The sequence below is a fragment of the Amblyomma maculatum genome, chromosome 4 (genome assembly GCF_055883805.1).
Source record: "Amblyomma maculatum isolate TAMU_Amacu chromosome 4, ASM5588380v1, whole genome shotgun sequence".
In the NCBI taxonomy this organism is placed as follows: Eukaryota; Metazoa; Arthropoda; class Arachnida; order Ixodida; family Ixodidae; genus Amblyomma; species Amblyomma maculatum.
This window is the reverse complement of record NC_139347.1, coordinates 119,593,998-119,618,050: the sequence shown is the minus strand read 5'-3', so window position 1 is coordinate 119,618,050 and position 24,053 is coordinate 119,593,998. Positions and strand designations below refer to the sequence as shown.

Here is a 24,053-nt window from a genome sequence, read left to right as displayed (position 1 = left end):
GCTAATGCGGAGTTCATGGCCAGAAAACAGCACAGAGAACATTATGTGCGGCCAAAGAAATTACCACAAAAAAAAAAAAACACAAACACTGCCATTTCATCATGTTTTGCAGGGAAAGTTATGGGATCAGCGCTGCCATATAGTTCTGTAATCTACCCCGAGACCTACTGTCATTCGTAAGACCTTAATTATTTGGCAAATTGAAGTAATTAAATAATATCAGTCAAATAAGTTGGAAATGATTGTACAAGCTGTGAGTGGGTGCAACCAGAACAACCCAACAGGTAGACATCATGCAGTGTTCGCATATGACCTTGAAATCGTTGACTGCCCTTGACTTCTAAAAAATTCGCATTGTTTTTTTTGTTTTTTTCTCTCAAGCTTCTCAGAAAGAATAGCATAGAGAGGATAGACAAAACCTGTTACCAAAAAATTAAGGGGACGCTCAAGCTTCACCTTTAACACTTGTTTTTCACTCTATTATTGCTTTTATGCATGTTTCTAAGCTTTTTTTTTTTTTTTTTTTTTTTTTTTTTTTTTTTTTTTTTTTTTTAGGAAAAGGAAGGTGCAGTGTCTACCGCACTTCTAAATGGACATACACACTTATCTGAGGCACACATGTCGTTGGTTCAAACACCCCTCACACACTAGCCTCCAACTTGGCTAAAAGGTACATGCTAAAGGCAAAGCGAAATGGTATGACACTGCCGTCAACACTGCACATACAATGGTCGCGTCATAATTTTGATACGAAATCACGCATGTTTTCTCCAACACTGCTTTTCGCAATTTAGGCTATGGTGGCAGCTTTTCAACCGAACGAGTTGTATATGCTTCACGTAAAACGTAACACCAGGCTATGCCAAAATCACAAGGGCTCACTTCTCTGTTTGTTTGTGATCTGCTCTTCGTCCTCATTTTTTACATTTGTTCTCTTGTTTCTCTAGACTGCCTTTTGTTGTGTAAATGATTACATTAAATCAGTCTTGAAGCAGAAAATCATTGGTTGCACATTATTTCCCCAATAATTTTGAGTGCAGCAGGGGTGCTTGATTCTAAGGCAAAAGCCATTTTTAATGGCTCATGCTCGTGGCCACGATCGTATCCGTCCATCTGGAATTCTTTAGTTTGATGATGTAATCAGTAGTGTAGTATGTCATACCTTGAAATAAATAACATCATCAGTAGTGTCGTATGTCGTACCTTGAAATAAATAATGACATCATCAGGAGTGTAGTATGTCGTGCCTTGAAATAAATTATATCGTCAGTGGTGCCGTATATTGTACCTTGAAATGAATGAAATGAAATGTCATCAGTAATATAATATGTTGTACCTGACAGCATGCCAACATTCGCGTGCATACATCGAAGCATCGATAAACTTGGGCTGCGTCCTCACCGCTGGGTTTTCTCAAGAATACCACCTCCCATTGCCAACTGCGCTATCTAATAGGCAATCAGCTACCAAGCCCCCTGTATCAGTGGTGTAGTATATCGTGCCTTGAAATGAGTGCAGCTATGACATCATAACCGGATGTGATTTCATGACCAGATGGGACGTCACTGACGTAACATCTGATCATGACATCGGTCGATTGTAACATCATATCTGGTCATGACGTCATGAGACGATTCACGCTTATACGAAGGTGACCCTGCCGGGCATTTAATCCAGGAGAGTCCATATGGCGGCGCCTTTCATTTGGCGCTTCCTCGAACGCCGCACCAGACAGCATATAAAAGCAGACGCAGTACAGCAAGCATCAGCGGCATTTCAAATAAGTTTACAGGAAAGAAAATACTTAGTGTCTGTCACAATCTCTGCGGACACCTTAAGCGAGTCGTAAGGAAGAGGAAGGTGGGAGTGAAAAAAAGAGAGAAAGAGGTGCCGTAATGGAGGAATTCGGACCACCGCGCAACAGATGCTTTCACCTCATCGCACTTCAGTGGTCCATAGTGCCCCCTAGAATTTTTCTGATCCTCCTCTTGTTTTCCACTGTTCCCTCTCAGGGGCACTCTCCTATTTCCAAGAACAGTGATGCTGGCCCTGAAATTGCTGAGCACAGTTGATATTGCGGCAGTATTGTGCCTTTGTACTGCGTGGTGTGAATTAGGGTGCCATAAAGATGCAAGGTAAAAGTTTCTTTCTGCCTAGCTTGAACGGGTGGATTATTGTGATGGGTTAGGACGGACTTTAGTAATTCATATAAATCCAAGTGCACATTGTGCCAGAAGACAATTTGTTTGGCTGTAATGTCTGAATCAGCCTCGAAAAGTCACCTAAGTTCGAATCATGTCTCCAGGTCTGTGGTGTGTAGAAGCAGCTACGCTATTGGATATTGCACTTGTGACTGCAAAGAATTGTCCAGAATGTCTGCTCATAATGGGGAGAACACAGCAGAAAGCTAAGCAGACAAGTCAGGAAAGAACAAAACTAGGACTGGAGCGTGACTCCGAAGTCCAAGAAAAAAAAAGAATTATGGTGAAAACTGTAAAGTGCTCAAATTTCTGTTAGTGTTAGCAAGTAGTTCCTTTGAGGATGACAGCATGAAATGAGCATAATTATTGTTTGCATCTTTTTCTTTTTTTTTTTTCCCCTTACCATGATGTATTGGATATTAGCATACATAGATCACCCTTTGACATTCACCTACGGTTGCTAAATAATTTATATTTGGATTTCTTCTTGATGCTGTATATGTGTTGGTTTCATGTGTTGGTTTCATATGTGTTGCGATATGTAACTGGTGTTTAGGTTTAATGATGCATGTGAAAAATGGGAATATAAATGCTTTGTGGTGTTTGTTGCTGCAATTTCGATCCCAAAAGCAGCTTGGCTTTTATGTCTTGTGGCAGATGAAAACTACATATCGGCAGTTATGTCACCGACAGCCAGGTTAAAGGGAAGGTGTTGGCCATGCAGACAGATATCAGAGAGAGTCGGAGAATTCTTAATATCTGTGAAAAGGAAAAGGTTCTTGCCTTCTTTGGTTATTGCCCTTCTGTATCCGTATAATCTTGGAAATTACCTGTAATTCCAGGTCATATGCGACTCTAATTAAACTATATCTTAGCACAGGGCGGGAATTTCCACCTTTGAATTTGCTACCCGTAACATTTCGACCCGTCCTGTCAAGTATGTGGCGCCATCTCTTGCTGTTACAGCTAAATGTTTTGCAAACAGCAAGTAAGGATGGATGTCACAGCATTTTACGGCGGGACGAATCAGCAGCTCTAATTTTTGCGTGCCTCTTTCTAAACCGATGCCTAATAATACTATTTCTTGTAAAGAATGTGTCAATAAAGGAATGTAGATGTTGCATGCCAGATTTCATTATCTTAGACAAAGAAAAAGGGCTTCAGTGGGCTTTCACAGTTTTGCGTCCACAAATGTGGACACGTCTTAATGCCAAAATTGTTATAGTGTCCGCGGCGCTTCATTATTTCGTGCAGAGCAGTCCGTAATATGCTTATTTGCATGCAGGTATCACAGTCTTGAAGGCGCAAGGTATTCTCACAGGAAAACATTTATTTATGTTTAATAGTTAGTTAGAAAATGCCGAAAATGTTGTAATGTTTCCATTCATGTAGCAGCTTTGATGCACTACGTCCACGTACGTGGACGCGAACAAAATATAAATATTTTTGCATAGTCTTTCATATTTGAATTCTGTTTAGCCTACTGATCATGCCTGGTGCAAAAATAATTTTTCCTTTTAGAAAATTTAATTGGCGCCTGAAGGGGATAATTTTGTACACACCCTGCTACCATAGAAGGTTGATACACTTTGCGGTGATGACGAGGAAGAAAAGGGAGTATAAAAGAGCACAATGCAGTTTCAATTCACATTAGCAATCACAAAGCTCTTGTCCATTTTTGCATGAAGATAGTGTTTGGGAAAAATGCATGCGGCTAAATGGTGATACCGGAGTTGTAACATATTTGGCTGATTGATGCGCTAAAGCTCGCTTATGTTCCAAGGATGCAGTAGTTAATGATACCCACTTTAGCTCCACAATTTTTTCTTCGTCCCTGTCTTTGCTGTTGTTTCATCAACCATAACTAATGCTTTTTTTTTTTATTATGTCATGCCAGAGGTTTGTAACCTTGTTATCTTGGGAATAAATAACCATTAAGGCTCATGAAAACCTGGAAAAACGTGTCTATTCAAACAACTGTTCATTTTTTAAATAAATAAATAAGACTAGGAACTCCTAGTCACGTGTTTTAGATGTCATCATCATCTTAACTACACTCATTGTAGGGCAAACGCCTTTCTCATACTATCCCTTAAATAACTACGTCCGATGCCAGCTGAATCCATTTGATGCCCACGGACTCCTTAATCTCATCCACCCACATAACTTTCTGCTGCCTCCTCCTGAAGAAAGGAGAAAGTCGGTTCGATAACGAAATGCTTGCAGTTCGGAAAACCGCATGACGGCACTAGGCAAATCTGCCACCGCGGCTTCGTATTGCATGCAATAAACTAAAGTGTGGATGTGACAAACAGCGTATTGTTACTCAAAAGCCTATTCTAAAGCTTACGAATATTTTTCCAAAGTTTGGTACATAGACAGGATCTATTTGTACTCTATTACAACCATATCTGTTTACGCTGTGAGTGGACGACATGCAGATGACACAGCGTGGAGGAGCATGCTTAGCACGCCCTCGTGATTGTCAAAATGGGGCTCCTAGCTTTCACAGTACTGCAAACAAGTGATAGAGTATAGTCTTGTATGTAGGTAGACCTACTCGCAAATATTTTGTCTCTTGCTTGTGGGATGTTGCAGGTGCGTGAGGCGTTTGACAAGTATGACAAGGTGTTTGTCTACTCGGTATCCAACATGCGCAACACCAAGCTCAAAGACGTGCGCCAGGAGTGGAAAGACAGCAGGTGGGTGCTTCGCCTTTCTGTCCCTAGACCAACACCGTATCTGTGATGTAAACAAGATGCGGCGGCTTTGCTGTTGCTCGGCTAGGTTGACTAGCCCCTTATACAGTGAACGAAAACAGTGCTTCGATGATGTTGTCCCATCATGAAAAGTAACCGTGTACATCCTAGATTACATGGTTAAAGTATGGAATGCTCTGTTTTTAAAGCACCACAAGAGGGATGACATTACAGATGCACTTTGAAAACAGAAAACTATGCTGAAAGTGTTTATGTGTATGTTCACAGGAACTAAGCCTACTTTTCATCCCCATTTGACTCCAGTGTTTGCGAGCACCCTTTTGTTTGTACATGCACCATTTGTATATACCGACTGGACTCGGAGCAGAGGGCTAGACAGCTAGGACAGAGCCATCGATTAACAATGCGATGAACCGTGCTGGTAATGGCATTGAGCAGCTGCCTTCCCATTCTGTCGACTGCCTCTCTATTAGCGCCGGCAACCTACACATCGAGCTTATTAGTTATTGGCATGTACTGGGGTATTAAGTAGACTGTATGACTCAGGATATGCCCTGTCTATGCTTTTCTATATCCACAGTTATTCTGAATAGCACCGGTACATCCATCTTGAGCTGTTCCTTTTTTCTTAATGCGAAAATGTTATTTTTACCACTAGCACAAACGGCGCTGGCGGTGTTCGTGACCGAAAAATTTTGAGAGCATGCCTCTGGTAAGTGAAATGCTTGGCCCAGGCTGGACACTGGTTGTTCAGCTATAGCATTGACCCTTTGCTTTACAGAGTGACGTAATGAAAAGTTGTGAAATGCCATCACATTCTCACACTTAAGTTTTTGCCTAACATTTTTTTTTTTTTCACTTCTGTTTCAATGTTCTCATTGGATTTAGGGAATTGAAGAGAGGAGTAGAAATTGTGCACCATTGAGAAGAGCTAGTTTTGGCAATTTCAAGGGATGTAAGGTCGGAAATACTGGCGCTGGAAGTAAGACACTGGCCTGGTAAAAATACAGTAGAACCCAGCTATGGTAAACTCTGATATAGTAAAAGCTCGGATATAATTAAATGAAACTGACGTCCCATTCAACTTCCATAGATGACAGTACATTTTTCCCCCTTTATAGTAAAGACAATTTTGGTAAAAATCGGTTATAGTAAAGTACATCTGGCTGCAGCGATGACTTCTCATGAAATTATGGCGCCGTACGCCGTCGCCGTAGAAGCACGAGGAAAGCTGAGGAATTTTTTTTTTTTTTTCGTTAGAAAAAAAAATGACAGCGAGCATTTTATTTTTAATGCCTTTACCACCAGACTTAGCAGCACTCATGAGAAGCCAACTTTACATAAACCTTGGAGCCATGAGAGAAAGCATGCAGTATGTAAGAAAAAAAAAAATAATGTTGCCTACAGATATGAAAATTGGTTTTTGATTGATGAACTTTATTGGGGAAAATTGGAGTTAGGGGTAGTGGGTTAGGAAAGAGCAGTAGTCTGCAGTCCTCTGTCCAGGAGTCCATTGGCCTCGGCAGCGGCTCTGGCCCGCTGCACCAGCATGAGCTGATGCTGTGTGTCCGATTCGGCTAGAAGGTCCTCCCACTGCTCAGGACTAGGGCTATCTATTTTAAGCATTATGAGGCTTGCCCTACCTCTCCATGTTGTGTGGTATAGTGTAGCAGGGTCTCCGCACCAGACACATCCGCTTCTGTATTGTGTTGGCCATATGTAGTGGTACAGGGCTCTGTTTGGATATGTGTTTGGTTTTAGGCGCCTAAGTGTAGTGGCTTGTTCTCAGCTTAGTGTGTCAAGTGTAGCATATGAAAAGAAGGCGGCGCGGTCTATTCAGAAAGTAAAAGTGTAGCGAGAAATAGGGAAGGGAAGAAATGGCTGAACATTCGCAGCATGGTGCAGCATGAAGACTGAGCTTCATGTGAGCAAAAAAGAGAGCGACGCGACGAAGGCGATCGTAGTTCGCTTCGTCGCCTACTGGGCAAGATACATGCACGCGACAGCGCAAACGAACGGCAACGTGAAAGGCAGTGACGCTCTGTGTTGCTCGTATTGTACACTACAAAACTATCGGCAAATGCAACAATAGTCATAACAATTGCAAGATTGCGACAATATGCAAAATAAGATGAATTTGAAGCGTCTAACATGCATTAATTTGCACTATACGAGTAGTCACGTGATTTCTTGCTTTTTTGGTCGCGTTCAGACATTCTTTGAATTCTTGGTCATTCACCATTGTTCGTACAAAGCAAAAAATTTACACGGTAATGCACAATCACAGCGCAACTCTGCCAAAAAATTAAAGCATGCAAAATGAGCGGCAGTAGCTGAAGGATGAAAAGGCTACCCTTCAGTGCCACCTATCTTTACTGAAGGCACTACTTAACCAGTGCTCAGGAATTTATCAGCGCAGACATAGGATCAAAAAGGATATAAACAAGATAGGGCAAATGTCATGCCCATTAATCTGAACTCTAAATTAATGGCACTGCTTGAGCGCACCAAAGGGGTAGACTGGACATTTGAATCTGTCAAGTCAAAATGGGCAAATGATTTAGGTCAGGCTAGGTGTTCAGTTATGAAGTGTGCCAGCAAGCATTCCGTTTGCTGCCAGTCTGTTCCAAGTTGTTGCTAAGGTCAGCCTGTGTTATATTACATACCTTTAGATGCTTTTCTGCTCGTCTCGTCGGAGATGAGTGCGAAGCTGGAAAGCGTTGAGCTGGCATAAAAAGGAATCAGATTGGAGATTTTGTATTTCAGAACGAAAAAGCTGCAATTATCAAAGGCATTTGATCTTGGAAATTTGCTGCAAAGCATAATTCAAATGCTACAAAATTCTCGTTTCATTGCTCCAAAGCTGCTCCAAAACGGCTTTATTACTGCTCCCAAAGCTGCTCCAAAATGCTCGAGCCTGCTTCCACCCCTGAGATTAGCAAGCCAGAGGGACATAAATGTTGGGTATGGTGATGTGTAACCATAAGGGATAACAAATGAAAACCATAAAATGTGCGCAAAGTAATGTAGCCGAATTCTCAACAAACATGGTAACAATGTATAGGTTCATTTCACATGTCATGGCACGAGCGCCGTCCGCCACTTTGTTGGTCACGTGCGCGACGCTGCCCAGTCATCTCATACCAAAGTTGACGTGTGGTGGAGTCACACGACGGACAAAATCGTGAAGCACTATCGCGATCTGGCATTGCGTGACTATAGTGAGCTAGAATATTCTATCATACTGTAGACGTGACCCTTAAGTCAGCGATTTCTACCGCTTTGCTTCCATCCGCGAGCAGCGTTTTCGCAGTTCGGATTCATGCACGAACAACGCTTTTCTTTTGTTTTTACTTTTTGTAGCGGAAAGCATTCCAGCCACATTCTGGTGCCCAAGCATGCAGAGCGTAACATGTATTCTACTAAAATGCCGGAGGAAAGCAGGCTTTGAGGGGCTGACTAGTATGGCCGTAAAGCAGGCACGAATGGGCGTCACACTGTTCTGTATGCCGACATCTTAGCCCGACACTTGTAGTGCTCGCAGCGGTACCTCTGGTCAGCTCCTGGTATGGTACCCACAATCACAGGGCAAAGTTAGCAAGAGCTAATTAGTAATGTGCAACGGCTTGAAGGTATTCCTCGCTTCCTCTAGTGCTTTAGCGCGCTTGCAGTTACACTGCATACACGTGCCGGGAGCACAAGGTCAGCAGTCGGAAAGGTTCTCCTCCAAGGGTTGAAAGTAGCATGTTTATGAAGTTGTCATTGAGTAAGTGCGATCACTTGCACATACACTACCGCGTTTATATCACATCGAGCAGAACAGTCAGCACGGCAATGCTTTAGCAAAACGACGCAGCAGAAGCAACATTACAAGACCCGCCACAGCAGGCGTCTACCCCAAAAAGTTGACACCTGTGCTGTTCTCGGAGTTTTTACACCTACAGGACCTATTGCCGCATCCGAAGACAGCGCAATTGACCATTATTGTAGCAGATTACAGAGTTCACAGCACCTTGGATCTTCCAAACTACCCAAACAAAACCTCAGCAGACGACGACGATGACCAAGGCTATAACGGACAGGAAGCGGAAATGCTTCATTTTTCCCGTTGTCCCCTGCGCGGCAGCCGACAGTGAATACAACCTATAAAAAAAAGATTGGTTGTGGTTTAGCTTCGATTCACCTAGTGTGAAGTGAAAGCTGAAGCATGGTTACACATGGTAAAGCTCTTATTCAACAGAAGGTTTTTTTTTTTTTTTTTTTTTTGGTTATGGCTGGAAGGAGACTCAGGTGATCCATAAAGAAGTTCTTCTTAGTTTGAACTTGGCATACTCCGAGTTCGTGGCGTGGCTGCGCACTCGATATTGACGTCAGCGATCACCAACCAGCTACTCACACGTTACGGTACATCCCACATCAGTTGGTCTTTGACCTTGACCTTTGGTGCGAACATAGCTACCCAAAGTGGCTGTGGCTTAAGTTCCAGCTTGGCTTCAAAGATGTTTGAAGGTCATCGAAGCACACGGTGACCTTGGATTTATTTCGCTTAGTGAAGCTATCGCTTCAAAATTGGCGGGGTTTAAGCATGGCTTGAACTCAGTGATAGAGCTGGTTCACTGGAAAGGAAAGGCACAATATCTGTCACACTTGTTCTGCGGACACCTAAACCAACACTGCATGGCAACTGTTCAAGTTTTTGACCTTCAAAGTTTTTCAAAGTCAAATTTGCTTCCATGCTGACGGCTTGAAAGCCTGGTGTAATGAAGCTTTCACTTCAAAAGACTTCAACCACAAAAGCGAGCAAGGAAGAGTAGTAAGTAGGTGATGTGTAGTGTGGCCAGTATTACAGTTAAAACAAGGCACTCTATGGTAAATTGACGCCAGCCGCAGTCATGCTGCCATAACCGCCATCCGAACCATCAGGCTCGCTTAGCCAGCCTCTGCAGCAACAGATGAGGAGGAGTTGGTGCCTCCATCACCAGCAGGTCCTAATTTAACTGATACAAATACTTCCAAGAAATTATCCAGTTATTTAAGCTGCTTGAAAAAAAGTTTTCATAAAAATGTTTTTGTGCATTACCGAGCCTCGCAATTTCCAAACAATGCGCCAGCTACTACAGACATTGATCCAGAGAGCCGAGGAAAAATTTGAGTAACATAATGTTGTTGACAACATATTTACAGATGGCACATCATGCCTAGGCATTTAGCTCCGTCACAAGAATATGAACCACGGTCGGTAATCAACTTTGCAACTACTGGGTTAAGAACAGCGTAGTGAAAATATTCTCGAGAGCAAATATAATGTTGGCTAAATCGCTTGAGATTAGTACAGTGCAATTATATACAAATATAAAATAAGTCGGGTAGGAGCCTTGACATGAGAGCAGGGATATATCTACTGAGAGTTCAGAAAAAACCGCAGTGCATCAAGGGGCACCAAAAATACAGCCACGCTCTCCAGCCACTCTACATGCCCTTCATCGAAATCAACGAGTACTTATTCTTTGTTTTGTCTGTTCTTCATTAATGCAGAAATTAAAACTAAACAGAACTGGCGTGAACTTCTGGGCAAAAGGCACGCAACATTATGATTCTTTGCTAGTGTTACAGCACTCCGCAACCAAAAAGCATCTTCGCGTAACTCCACAATCAACTAGGACAGTGCGTGCTTATAAAAGCAATGTTGAAAAAGAAGAGAAAAAAAAAGCACTTATGCCCTCCCTCAAACGTGTCCGCGTACATATGCTACTGACGCAGCCGCGGAGTACAGAGTATTCAATATTTATTGCAAAATATAGGTTGATAAGTCTGAGCTCTTTTGCAACTTACCTCGCCGATATATGAGCTGTCAGTTGCTTTCGGTCGATCCCGGTTTACTTGGACTTCCTACTTACGTCTTCCCTTTGAGTGCCAGGGCAAGCCAAAACAACACAGTCATTCATGGGTTCACCCGGCGCCCATTGGCATGCAAAAGCTCGTAATGCTCGTTCGGTGGACTCTACAAACTCGTACGGCATGCGGTCTAATGCTGTCAAACAAACCACCAGCTAGTAATCCACAGCCTCAAACAGCGCATACTTAGCTGCTTACACCAAGCAACTGCAACCACTCCGAGCGCTGCTGTGGTTCAAAATGACGTCGCAGCGAGCAAGAGGCAGCGTGGGACCGGTCAAAGGTTGGCACCACCCTGAACGGCGGCACTGACATCGAGGCATCCTAATGTGCCGCATATTGTTTCATTGTGCGCTGGGCAACAAAAGTCATCTTCAGCGCTGTGCCTAGGCACGAGGGCACTGTGCTATCATCACCTCAGCCAAGGCAGGCTCATGCCTCATGTAAAGCTGCATCGCACTCTACCGATATGCAGTAAACATCGTTGTCTTCACCAGTCTCAAACTGCAAAACACTCTCGTGCAAGGTATTGAACATTGTCATCTTCATGAAGTTCCATCCGCATCTCTCCTTCATTTTATCATCATCAGCTGGACTACACCCATTGCAGGGCAAAGGCCCCTTCCATAGTCCTCCAATTAACCCGGTTCTGTGCTAGCTGTATCCACTTGACCCCTGCAAACTTTTAACCTCCTTCGCCCACCTAACATTCTGCCGTCTCCTGCTATATTTTCCTTCCATTGAAATCCAATTTGTTACCCTAAGCGACCGTCGATTGTCCTCTCTTCGCACTACATGCCCTGCCCATGCCCATTTCTTCTCGATTTCCACTAGAATGTCATTAATTCGAGTTATTTCTTTGTCCCACTTTGCGCACTTCCTATCTCTTAATGTTACACCTAACATTTTTCGTTCCATAGCCCTGTGCGTTGTCTTCAACTTAAGTAGAACCCTTATCATTAGCCTCCACGTTTCAGCCCCATAGGTGAGTAGAGGTAAGATGCAACTGTTGTATACTTTCCTCTTGAATGATACCAGTAAGATGCTAGTCATAATCGGGGAGTACTTGCCAAATGTGCTCCATCCCAACCTTGTTCTCCTAATTATTTCCCTTTCATTGTCTGGCTCTGCAGTTACTACCTGTCCTAAGTAGACATATTTGCCTACTACTTCCATTGCTTCGCTACCTATTGTGAAGTGCTGTTCCTTCCAGAGGCTGTTGAACATTACCTTAGTAGGCTGCATATTCGTTTTCAAGCATACCTTTCTGCTTTTCCTGTCTAGGTCATCATTCTTTGCAGTTTATCCCCCGAGTTACTTAGCAAGGCAATGTCATGAGTGAATTGCAGGTAACTGAGGTATGCTCCATCAACCCTTATCCCTAACTGCGCTCATTCCAAGTCTCTGAATACTTTCCCTAAGCAAGCTGTGAATAGTACTAGGGAGATTGTGTCTCCTTGTCTAACACCTTTCTTCATAGAAATTTTGTTACTTTCTTTATGCAGAACTATGATTGCTGTGCAGCCACTATAGATATCATCCAGTACCTACCCCACCGGGGTGGCACAGTGGTTAAGGCGCTCGACTTCTGTTCCCAAGGATGCGGGGTCGAATCCCGGCCTCGGCGGCCACTTTTCGATGGAGGCGAAAAGCAAGGAGCATGTGTGCTGTATGATGTCAGTGCACTTTAAAGAACCCCAGGTGGTCAAAATTTCCGGAGTCCTCCACTACGGCGTCCCTCATAGCCTGAGTCGCTTTGGGACGTTAAACCCCACAAACCAAACCACAAAACAAACCTTCCATTATTTTCACACACAGCTCGTCTACACCTTGATTTCGCAATGCCTGCATGACCGCCAAAGTTTCTACTGAGTCAAATGCTTTTTTGTAATCAGTGAATCCTATGTATAAGGAGTCCTGCTTATATCCTAAGCATTTTTCTATCATCTGGTTGATGGTATGGATATGATCGATAATAGAGAACACTTTTCGAAAGCCTGCTTAATATTTTACTTGATTGAAGTGTATGGTTGTCCTGATTTTTTTGGCGATTACCTCAGTAAACACCTTATATGTAACAGATAGTAAGCTGATTGGTCTAATTTTTCAAATTCTTAGCATCCCCTTTCTTATGAATTAAGATAACGTTAGTGTTCTTCCATGATTCCGGTACCATTCACGACACCAGGCATTGTGTATACAGGGTGGTCAGTTTTCATAGCAGGATATCACCCCGTCCTTCAACAAATCTGTAGTTACATTTCTAAAGCTTTCTTAACCTCGTCTTTCGTCACTGGCAGAACGTCTTACTGCTTTTTCCTACTGCCAATCTCATTATTGTCCTGACTACTTCGGCTGCTGTATAGATCAGTACAGAACTCCTCGCCTACTTTGACTATCCTGTCCATATTCGTGATGGCATTGCCCATCTTGTCCCTTAGCGTGGACACCTGATTTTTGCCTATGCCCAATTTCCTTTTCACCCCATTCTTTAGAGCATGCTCAATTTTCCACATGTTATACTTCCTTATGTCGGCCACTATACGCTTACTGATTAGCTTTGATATCTCTGCCAATTCTATCTGGTCTGTTGGATTGGAAGCTTTCAAACTTTCGCATTTCTTGATCAAATCTTTCGTCTCCTTAGATAGTTTACCGGTGTCCTCTCCACCTATCCTACCGCCCACTTCTACCGAGCAATGATATCTCTGAATGTATTGTTCGTTGCTTCTACGCTAAGGTCGTCATCCTTGGTTAAAGCTGAATATGTTTTCTGTAGTGAGGCCCTGAATTCCTCTGCCCTCCCCCACACTGTTAATTTGTTGATGGACTTCTTTCTTACTAATCTGTTTCATTCCCTCTTCAGATCTTGACTGATTCAAGACCTTACCATCCTGTGGTCACTGCATCGCACCTTTCCAATTACCTCAGCATCCTGCATAATGCGAGGTTAGAACACAGTGTGAAGTCGATTCGATTTTTAGTCTCCCCATTAGGACTTTTCTATGTCCACTACTAGTTCTTTAATTTGCTGAAGAAGGTGTTCATGATACTTAACAAACTCTACTAGTAACTGCTCTCTGCTATTCCTAGAACCAATCCAGTAGTTGCACACTGCCTGATCTCTAGCCTGCTTTTTCCCTACCGTCGCATTGAAGTCACCCATTAGTACAGTATGCTGCATCTTTTTTTTTCCCCATTGCCAATTCTACATCTTCGTAGAAGCTTTCGGCTGCCTAGTCATCATAATACATGTAGGCGCATAGGCCTGTATAACCTTCAGTCTATACCGCTTATTAAGCTTAATTACGATGCCTGCCACCCTCTCACTAATGCTGTAGAATTCCTCTGTGTTGCCAGCTATATCCTTTATTTAACCTAGGTAAATGCGCCATACAGTCACTTGATAATTTTCAGAATACTGTGAAGGTCCCATCGCGTGCTGGCGACCACTACCGGTACGGCCAGGGGTGTGAAACTCCCTATACCTCCCAGCAGCCACGAATTACAGACGCTAGCGCCAAACTCCCCATTATAGCGGGAGGGGGCGCGTAAATAATGGACTTGACGGGAGAGGCCGTAAAGCGGACTGGTCCAAAAAAACGGTGCGCTGAAGGGGGTGTCGGTAGGTTGCTTCAAGTAGCGCGGGTCGCATGCACCTGCGCCCGGGAGAACGCCCTGCTCGCGGATTTTCTACCGCATCATCGTTCTGCCGCGGCGCGACCGGCTCGCGGCAGGAACAGTGAGATGGAAAGAAAACCACAAGCATAGTGCTCTCGAGGACGCTGGCGCCTGCGAGCAAGCGTACCCGACCGCAGCAAAAAATAGCGCAAAGAACAGCAGATATCGCTTCCCCTTTTTTATTAACTGCGCGTGAAACAGAAAATGAAAAGATGCGACGAGGTATCCCTCACTCACACACACACACACTTTACATAGCCAACAGTTTACAGTAGTGTTCTGTGTTATGCGCTAACATTGTAATTTTGCATGCTTGCTTTAACACTACAAAAGAACCCAGTTTGCCGGCACTGCTTCTGTCAGCATGTGTACAGTTGATATGAAATTAAATAAATGATGCACATATTCATTCTACGCATTCCATACCATCAAAGCAATGTAGAAACATGGAGCAAATACCTGCGTTCTAGTTACCTAGTGGTTGTTATTTGATTCAAGTAATCACATGTCACTGTGCTATACATAACAAAACTGCATGATTAAAAATTTACACTACCCTTCCTGGAAGAACAGTCTTCGAAACGCACTTACGTCTCTCCACAGCACATGAAGGTAACAAGTTCAACAACAGAAACCACAGCGGATATCGCCGACTGTAATGGCTAGCACAATCAGCAGACGAGATGGGTCCATGGAACTGGAGCTGCACGCAGACAAGTCTCTCGTCTCACGAAAGGGCGAAGAGCCAGCAGGAATGAGATGCACAAAGTAAAAGAACCGCGACGAAAAATCACGGCTTTGGCCGATAAGCCAACACGCAGAGAATTCACAGCGCTAAGCTACGCAGACGACCGACGCAGGCGACAGTTCTAATTCAGAACGAGCGGAGTCGGCGGCGCCGTCAGTGCGAGAGGAAAATTTAGGCGTGAGGGATAAGTTCTCCCAGCTTTTTCTTTCCTCCTTTCGCCCCCGCTTGGGAGAATTAGACTGGACGGAAGTGCCGCTGACTTTCCACGTCCTTGTACGGCCATGAAGCTTCCAACTGCTCTAGGTGCGCCATTGGCGTGGCTATATTCAAGTCAAGCACAGACACAGCAGCATGGGAATTCGCATGTGCTACTGCCTTGAAAAGCACGCAGCTACTTTAGAAAGAGTAGAATTTGCTAACTGTGAACGGTAAGCTTGTATAGAAGGCTGAGTGGCAGTGTGCATGCGAATCATTCCAGTCCTGCCAAAGAGCTCTATCGATTAATCCGACACCTTGCTGTTGTGTTGTGATTTTTATGGCATTGTAATCACACGCACTTTCTTGCCTGCCTTGAGTACCACCAAAAATGAGCCCATTGAGTGATTCCCTACGGTGATGCAGATGCCAACTAACTCTACTTTGCCGCACATACTGATGCACGCTTACTCATGCTTGCTTGTGAAACATCTTTATTGACGCATTCAAAAAGGACGCAGGTTACCGAAGACGATGAGTACCGGCAGTGCATTCTTATGTCTTCCACCAGCCTATTAAAATGGTCCTGAAAATGTTTTCCTAGCACATTGTTTAAAGTAAAATGAACTCATTAATATCCTACATTTACCTTGAATACAACGAGTATCTATCCGAAGTCTGACTTTATGCGCAGTTATGAAATGTTCACATCAACTCGCTTGAGGGATATTATAAGCTAAGAGCTAGTTTCACTTGATCAGTGGCTGTAAATAAAGGTCAGTACTGGTCAGCACTAGAAACCTGGAGTGTGCAAGTTAAGTAGACCTGGAATAATTTTAAAGAGAGCACTGGCTGCTGAATTTCAAACAAAACTTCCAAATTCAAATGTAAGATCTTCATTGTTTTCTACTTCAATAGCCTGAGAAAATAAAAAATAAAAACAGCCATCCAGCTGCATAACAAACTGAAACCTCCATATTTTATGCACTGCCACATGAAAGTCTAGCCCTGTACCCTCACCAGAAAGTAGTATTGTCTACTTCAAGAAACAAACATTTCAGCCAAAGAAGAGAATATTGTACTAACTGACCTGGCAGCTCGCCCTCTTGAAGAGTATCTTTTAGCTTGTGGCCATAGCGCCAAGGAATACAAACACTCCAAATGCCATAGCTTCTGCTTCGAAGGTGAGAAAAAGCACAAACACACATTGTGTTGTGTCCTTCGAGTGCACAATCTTTCCATCATGATCTTTTTTCATGTGTACCATTGCTGTGCGCTCTCTTTAACCTAAATTTGGCCGTTTAAATGAGTTTCCACAACTCTGTGAAAACACAAAATGCGGGAACACCAACAGGTGCACACCTGGACCACTTGCTACTGATTCACACATCAGCACACTTGTTCAGTTGATAGCTAATTTTGTGCAGGTCGCCACGACGTATCCCATTTAATTTGATAGATTCCGGAAAGGCGTCTTTTCTTGTTGATTTTTCCCTTTGAGATGAATAGAGAAAAATATTAGAGGGTCTCTTAGATGTCTCTTAAGAAAACAGCAAAAGCCTGCCCTTCCTCTCCTGTCATTTGCCTCAGTTGTGCTCATTTCAAGTTGTTGTTTGACATATTGGTCGTTTCGTAGTCATGATGAGTCATGCCTAGTCATTGTAATCATTATCACTCATTGTTAAGCATTGTTACTCCTTTCCAGTAAGTGGCGGCCATTCAAGTCATCATTTGACATATTGGTCCTTTTGTAGTGATACAGTAGTCATGATGAGTCATTCCTAGTCATTGTAGCCATTACCACTCATAGCTAAGCATTTTCACTCATTTCCAGTCAGTTGCGGTCATTACAATTCGTTGTTCGACATATTGGTCATAACAAGTCGTTATTAATTAGCATTAGTCATTAACTATATCGATGTCTATTTATAACTTTTATTCATTACCTATTACCATCAATGGCTTTATTCTTAATCTCCCTCCTCACACATCTGCTATTTGCGAGCGGCACATTAGCGCATAGATGTGATGCACAGATCATGCGCACAAATTTTTGCTCTATGAGCCTAGAAAGGGCCTCTAAATTTCCGGACTCAGTTCGGTTGCTGCAGCCGAAGGCGCTGTAGCCCGGCATTCTGCCGCTAAGTACTTCTTGCAAGAAATAAAACCCGAGCAACAAAACCCAGACGCAAAATACAGCAATCTCCACACACGCTCTGCGGTGAAAGGCGTCCACTCTTGACTGTTTGGAAGCTTGATAGCAAAAACGGGCCGCAGTGCACCACGTGACCCATGCTGGCGAATCGGTAGCGAATCAGTAGCGTAGCGGCGTGGAGAAAAGGATCGCGGAAATTATTGAGCGTCTCTAATACACCATACACATACACCATCTCACTACATGCAAATCAATGGGCCGTGACAACATTTTAAAATCAATTTACGCCAGCGTGCCAACCATCAGTTCATGACGGCAATGCTGAATCAGTTACTCCAGTTTGCAAACCAACAGGTCGTGACAGCATTCCTGAATGAATTTACGCCAACATACAAACCAACAGGTTGTGCCATCAGCAGTTAAGTACTCTAACGCTCGATATCCGTGACAAACAGCGTCGAACAACTCAATTTCATATCTTATCTTTCTTTTTTTGCTCTCCTATTGCTTTTAAATTTAGTTCATATGTGATTCTGATTATGTGCAGTACTTCTGCCGTTGTACATTGCACTTGCATGCGGTTGTCTGTGTTCTGTGAAAACATTCAGTCAGCATAACTGCAGTTAGTTTAGACAAGATACATAACAGTGTCTGGAGCGGGACATTGTTGGATATGAGCCTAACACTTCATACAGTGATTATACTAGTAAGACATTCAGTGCGTGCATAGGCTCTGATTTCTTGCTACTAAACATACTTTTCAAACTTACAACTCAGATTGGGCTAAAGAGCTCCAGGTGGTCGAAATTTTTGGATCCTTCCACTATGTCGTCCCTCATCACCTAAGCTGCTTTAGGACATTCAAAACTATAAGCCAACGAATGAACCATATTGTCGATAATAAGCATTAAAAAGGGTTTCAAAATCATTGGAAATTAAATGAAAATGAGAGTATGTACACGGCGAGTTAGTTTTGAAGTGATGTAATTGAAACGCCCTGTCGAAAGGGTGTTTTGAGGTAGAAATTAAGCCTTACCTAATCTCTAAGAGGTCACTGCACTGTGCAGTGTGAAACCCTTATGAGTTCTAGTCGTCTCTTGGGAGAGGCAGTAAGGCAAATTGAACTTTTGCCATGGCACAAATTTAATGCCATTTTCCAACAGCTCACATAGGAATATCATTTGTTTCCTTTCATTCAGTACAGTTAATGGCACTCACTGAATGTGGCATTTCCATCACATGAAATAATCAGGGAATCCATTCACATTCGTTATGCCGCTGATTGTGCTGTCTCGTTAGTAGAGGGGATCTAGGACTGAAAAGCGTGAAATACTGTAGAAAGTTAGAAAGTGCTAGAAAGGCTGTTAGCCAGTTTGTTCAGTGAAAAACAGCAGAAATGATAATCTTCAATGCAAAGTTTTTATTTGTATGCCTGTTTTAAAACTTTCTGCTTTCTATTATTATATCTTAAAATGTGTGAATAGCTTTACTTTGTTTTGTTGCTTTCCAAAGTAAATTTCTTTGAGTTAAATTTGATGCTTACATTATCAGAATGGATTTGTTGTGTGACTGTATGTCTGCCGGAAATAACTGTTGCCATCTGTTCCAGCGGAGCTGATCATGCTTCAGGCTGCACAGCTTTCGAGTTTACTTTTGAACTGAATCCAAAGATGCATATTCCTGCGCTCATGTCTGGGATGCTTGACAGTTGTGAACTTCTGCTATGGCCTTTCTGAGAGCTGCTTCAACTGGTGTGCTGTATTTTAATCAATTCACTACTGCACACAGCGCATACAAAATGGCCTTCCATACCACATATTTTCATAAAAAATTTAAAAAAAAGAAATGCTACAGCTTGCAACAACACTGCAAAGTGTTGTCATTTGTTGGCAATTCATACGAGTCAATAGTTCATGCAACAAATGCTCACATAGTGCCATCTAATACCCCTGTCACATGGGCATTTCGAAGGCTTCTTAAACCAGTAGCCAGTCGACTGCAAGACCTTTGAGCACTTCTGCATGGCAGGTTTCAATGGCCGTTGAATAAATAGTTTATTGAGTCAATGGAGCAGCTCGGAGCTCTGTTGAGATCTTGAAGGTCTTCTAGCGGCGTCAGCATGCACTCTTGGACACGGAGCACTCGTAGCAATGAGCTTTCTAATGAAATATTAAAGCTGTACAATTGCTGGAAAATTAAGGCTCTTCATTTTGTAAAGCCTAACTTCTAGAAAAAAAGAGAAGGGGGGGGGGGGGGGGGGGGGGGGGGTAAGCTGCTTGGAGGTGTTGTAGCAAGTGTAATACAGTTGTTGCCAGCGGTACAAAACAGCTAACACCAGCTTCCTGAAAAATTAGTGCCCTACATCTCCACTAAAGCAATGAAATTAATTTCAAGAATGAATAACGTTAACTAACGAATAGTAATATTGTTTGTAATCATTCTGAGAATAAACTCAAACTAATTGCTCGTATGCCTGCGCTGAAATGCCTTGATTTCAGGTGATAGAATCTCTTGACACCAATCGAGTTTGCCTTGTAGCAGCATAAATCCTTCGAGTTTGATCGCAAATGAGAATCTTGAAGGCTGTCAACTCAGCGGCCTTTAAAAGTGGCATGTGACAGCAGTGCAAGTACAACTTTACTAGTCGCAGCAAACAAATGCCTGGCCCACCTGGTGATTGGCCGGCTTTGCCAATATGGCCACCGCATGCGTTCCCTGCTGTTTACTTTGGCAGCAAAAGGGTTAATGTCACCAGGGTTTAGTCTGGAGTTCGTCAGCAGTGTTCTGTGCTGCAGTGCTCACGCATTATGCTGTTTCATTTTCTTCATCCTCCCCGTCCGTGTTCACTTTACGCAAGCATCATGCCCCTTAATGAAAACCAACTTCCCGAGCTTATCACTTTGCTCCTCATGGCCTGCTTCAGAAGGTTTGGCTTGTAAACTGAATCGCAATTGCCTGTGGACTGCATTGTAATTCTTTCTGCCTTGCCCAGTGCTGAAGTCAAAACTGTGTGTAGCATTGCTTCAGCATGGGTTTTCGGTGAAGTAGCATGATTTTAACGTGATGGTGTAGCACTGATGTCATGAAGCGAAAGTTACTGTTGATATTGTGCACTGTCATTATCGCATAAAAGGTGCACATGTTAGTTCATTTCTAGGACGTTCTAGCACATATCTGCATTGTTCTTTGTTCAGTGTAGGTTACCTGCTGGAAGTTCATGGGCTTCTGTGCACAGAACAGCTTACTATCGTAATCTATCACTATGTTGTAAGAGAATCCTGATGGGGCGCATGTGTGTTCTAAGAAAATGCGGAATATTGAACTTTATTTTAGGTACAAAAGGCTTGGAACGTGAATTAAGCTTACTAATAGGAGAAAAGTCACTCATTGATATTTCCCACGTTTTTTCATTTCTTAAAGAAGCGAAGCTTTTAAACCAGCTGTAAAATCTCTGTTTAATTTCAAACCTTGCTCTTGGCGCATGATGGCCTTAGTCGCCTATGTGCCATAAAACTCAACACAACACTCTTTTTGGGGTCAGCCTTCCATTCAGGCAGACCTACTGCCTGTGGGCCCCGTCTCAGGCCGTTTTTTGCAGTTTTAAAATATCTTGAAGCCTCTCAAATGAAATGAGAGTTGTTTTCGGGATAGTCACTAAGCAGCCGGTCTCCATTTAGGGGTTCACTGACTTCTTTTTGCTAATTCTTGTCACGAAGCTGTGTTGTTGAAGTTGCTTATGTCTTCTCGCTCTTGGCGGTGTCCTGGTCAGGTTCTACTTTGGCAAGAACAAGGTGATGGCAGTGGCCCTGGGACGCTTCATCGACGAGGACCATCGTGAGAACCTGCACAAGGTCAGCGAGCGGCTGCGCGGGCAATGCGGCCTCTTCTTCACCAACGCGCCCAAGGACAAAGTGCTGCAGTGAGTGGTGGTCTCCCCGTGGCTGCACCATCCGGGGGAGGGGTTCTGTGGCATGGGACATTTTTCAATTAAGGGCAGCAGCAACAATAGTGCTCGCATCTTGAGCACTGTACAACTCGCTTTTTGCTCGGTGATTAGTTCTACATAACTACGAAGGGGCTGTAGGCACAGGCAGGTGGTGGACTGGGAATAAATGTTCTCACTGCATAGTGTAACCAGGAACATCGGTGGTGTGTTGTCTTTGCTCATCCTGCTCAGTTGTGATAGCTGTAATAGTTTCACCTTTTGCATTGTTGGTTAAGGCCAATTAAGGGGTGCGCATGCAGCAAAGTGATGTCCATCGCCATCTTGCCTCGCCGGGGTTCGTTGGAGAGGATAAGAGTTTCTTAAAGAAGCAAGGATGAGCGAAAAAGAGCCTATCTTGTGGTTGCCATGGGGATAGTGGCCCGCTCGTCACAGAGGCAGGGAAGAAGCTAGCATAGGTGTTGAACAAGGTGAAAAGGAGGGTCACTAGAAACTTGTGGAAACATGAGTGAAATGCCACGTAGTCGTGTTCGACGTGGCGTCACACAACCACAAAAGCAATTTGTAGCCATCGCAGCAGAATGCTTGCGGACTATTTGTTTCCTGTATTGTAGCCGCCAGTGCGCCGGTGTTAAGCAATTTTTTTGCCTTGGATTTTGTACAGGATAATGAATTTCTTTCGAAGTAAAGTTCTCTACATTTACATTGGTTTGCAAAATGGAATGAATTTTTTAACTTAGTGTATGCAAAATGTTGAGCTTAAAATGCAGTCATGCCTTACATTGGTTTGCAAGATGGAATGAATTTTTTAACTTAGTGTATGCAAAATGTTGAGTTTAAAATGCAGTCATGCCTTTGTCAGTGATTTCCACTAATTGTGCTCACAATGTGTCAAATATTCAAATATAAGTTGCTGATCTAGAAAATTGTACCCACCTTTCTAAGGTTCTTTTTTTGTGGCAATCCCAGACATTTCTAGCTCTGAAACTTTGGAAGTCTCTTAGTGTCCTGAGCATGAAATTTGTTTCAACAAACTTTGTGTCTGTGTGTCGCTCTCAGCCTTGCTTCATCACATAGGCAGTTTTTCTGCTGACAGGAACCAGCCTATTGTTCGGCTTCCAAAAAAAAATGTGATGAGTAGGGTTCGTAAGTTCAAAAATATTTTTAAGCATTTTGCAAGATTACTCTAAAGTTATTCGCTGCGAACATCGCCAGCTGCTTGAGTTTGGCAAATCAGTGTACAAAAAGTGACGACTGTAGGCATTTGGCTCTTGATGCGTTGTTTAATTAGGATGACCATTTCTGGAATAATTAAATCAGTCATCATGCTCGGTAAGTGCCCCATGAGTGACACATTCCTCTCAGTCCTTGACAGCCATACCACTTTGCAGCCTCATACATACACGCACTGCACCACGTTGCACTGATTTGGGCGCTAAATTCACATGCTCAAAGACAAGAAGTGTTCTTACAGAAAATGACTTTTTTCCATTTTTTTTTTTTTTTCATTGCTATTTAATTCGTGCTGCTCATTTACCACGGCACTTAAAGAGACTCAGTTAAATGACATGATCCCTGATTGTTGTCGATTTCATTTTGACTGTGTGCGCCATAGGGGCTTTTACTTCTGACCATTAGGAGAGTGGTCACTGCTGTGCTTGTTGAAGTTACAGTCTGCCTGGTGTCAGCATGAGTCTTTTTGAAATGAGGCACTGCCAATGTCATATAATTGGTCTTGCAGTTAGTTGCTGCGCTACTTCCCTCATAGCACTTCTGAGCATTACTGAGCATTCAGATGTTGGCCTCTGACTGCCACAGCTTGGACTGTCACCACCTCCACACTTGAAGGCCATCTACAGGGTCTTGAATATTTGGGGGCTGGGATTTAAAAAATTCCTATGCAAAATCTACTACCCCGTTCGAGCTGAAATAACGTTCACAGAGTAGCAAAATATCGTCTACGTTATCTGATAAGTGATTCAGCATTGGTACTTGCCTAGATTTTCCGAAATCGAGAAAAAACTGCTCTCGGCGGCGTGCACAATTTTCGCAGAAGAAAGTCGAAAAGCTATTTTGACATGATACGTCATCTGTCGAGCATGGAGACCAGCTTCATCCCGGCCGTTGGCGCGCTTGCCTCGCTACCCGACAGATGACGCACCATGTCAAAATAGCTTTTCGACTTTCTTCTGCGAAAATTGTGCACGCCGCCGAGAGCAGTTTTTTCTCGATTTCGGAAAATCTAGGCAAGTACCAATGTTGAATCACTTATCAGATAATGTAGACGATATTTTGCTACTTTGTGAACGTTATTTCAGCTCGAATTGGGTAATAGATTTTGCATATGAATTTTTAAAATCACAGCCCCCAAATATTCAAGGCCCTGTACACTCGACTTAACAGTACCGTGCCACCATCGATTGCCCGGTACAGCGGCACTGAGATGACGCAAAGCGGAAATCGGCAGAGGGAACGAGCGTTGGGGTGTAATCATGCAGCTCGAGCGAGTGTCGTC

The 24,053-nt window shown here is 43.2% G+C and overlaps 1 protein-coding gene across 3 annotated transcripts in view; it reads left to right on the top strand.

Annotated features, from left to right (window-relative positions):
- The window catches only part of RpLP0-like (ribosomal protein LP0-like), an 85,833-nt gene that overhangs the window by 13,227 nt on the left and 48,553 nt on the right, over positions 1 to 24,053 (top strand). For 2 of the 3 annotated variants that reach the window (XM_084602406.1, XM_084602408.1), the window contains exons 3-5: positions 4,800 to 4,903; positions 5,580 to 5,633; positions 21,365 to 21,514. In XM_084602406.1, coding sequence (XP_084458532.1) covers positions 4,800 to 4,903; positions 5,580 to 5,633; positions 21,365 to 21,514 — 308 coding nt within the window. The remainder of the gene's footprint in view (positions 1 to 4,799; positions 4,904 to 5,579; positions 5,634 to 21,364; positions 21,515 to 24,053) is intronic. The other variant, XM_084602407.1, reaches the window with a different exon arrangement.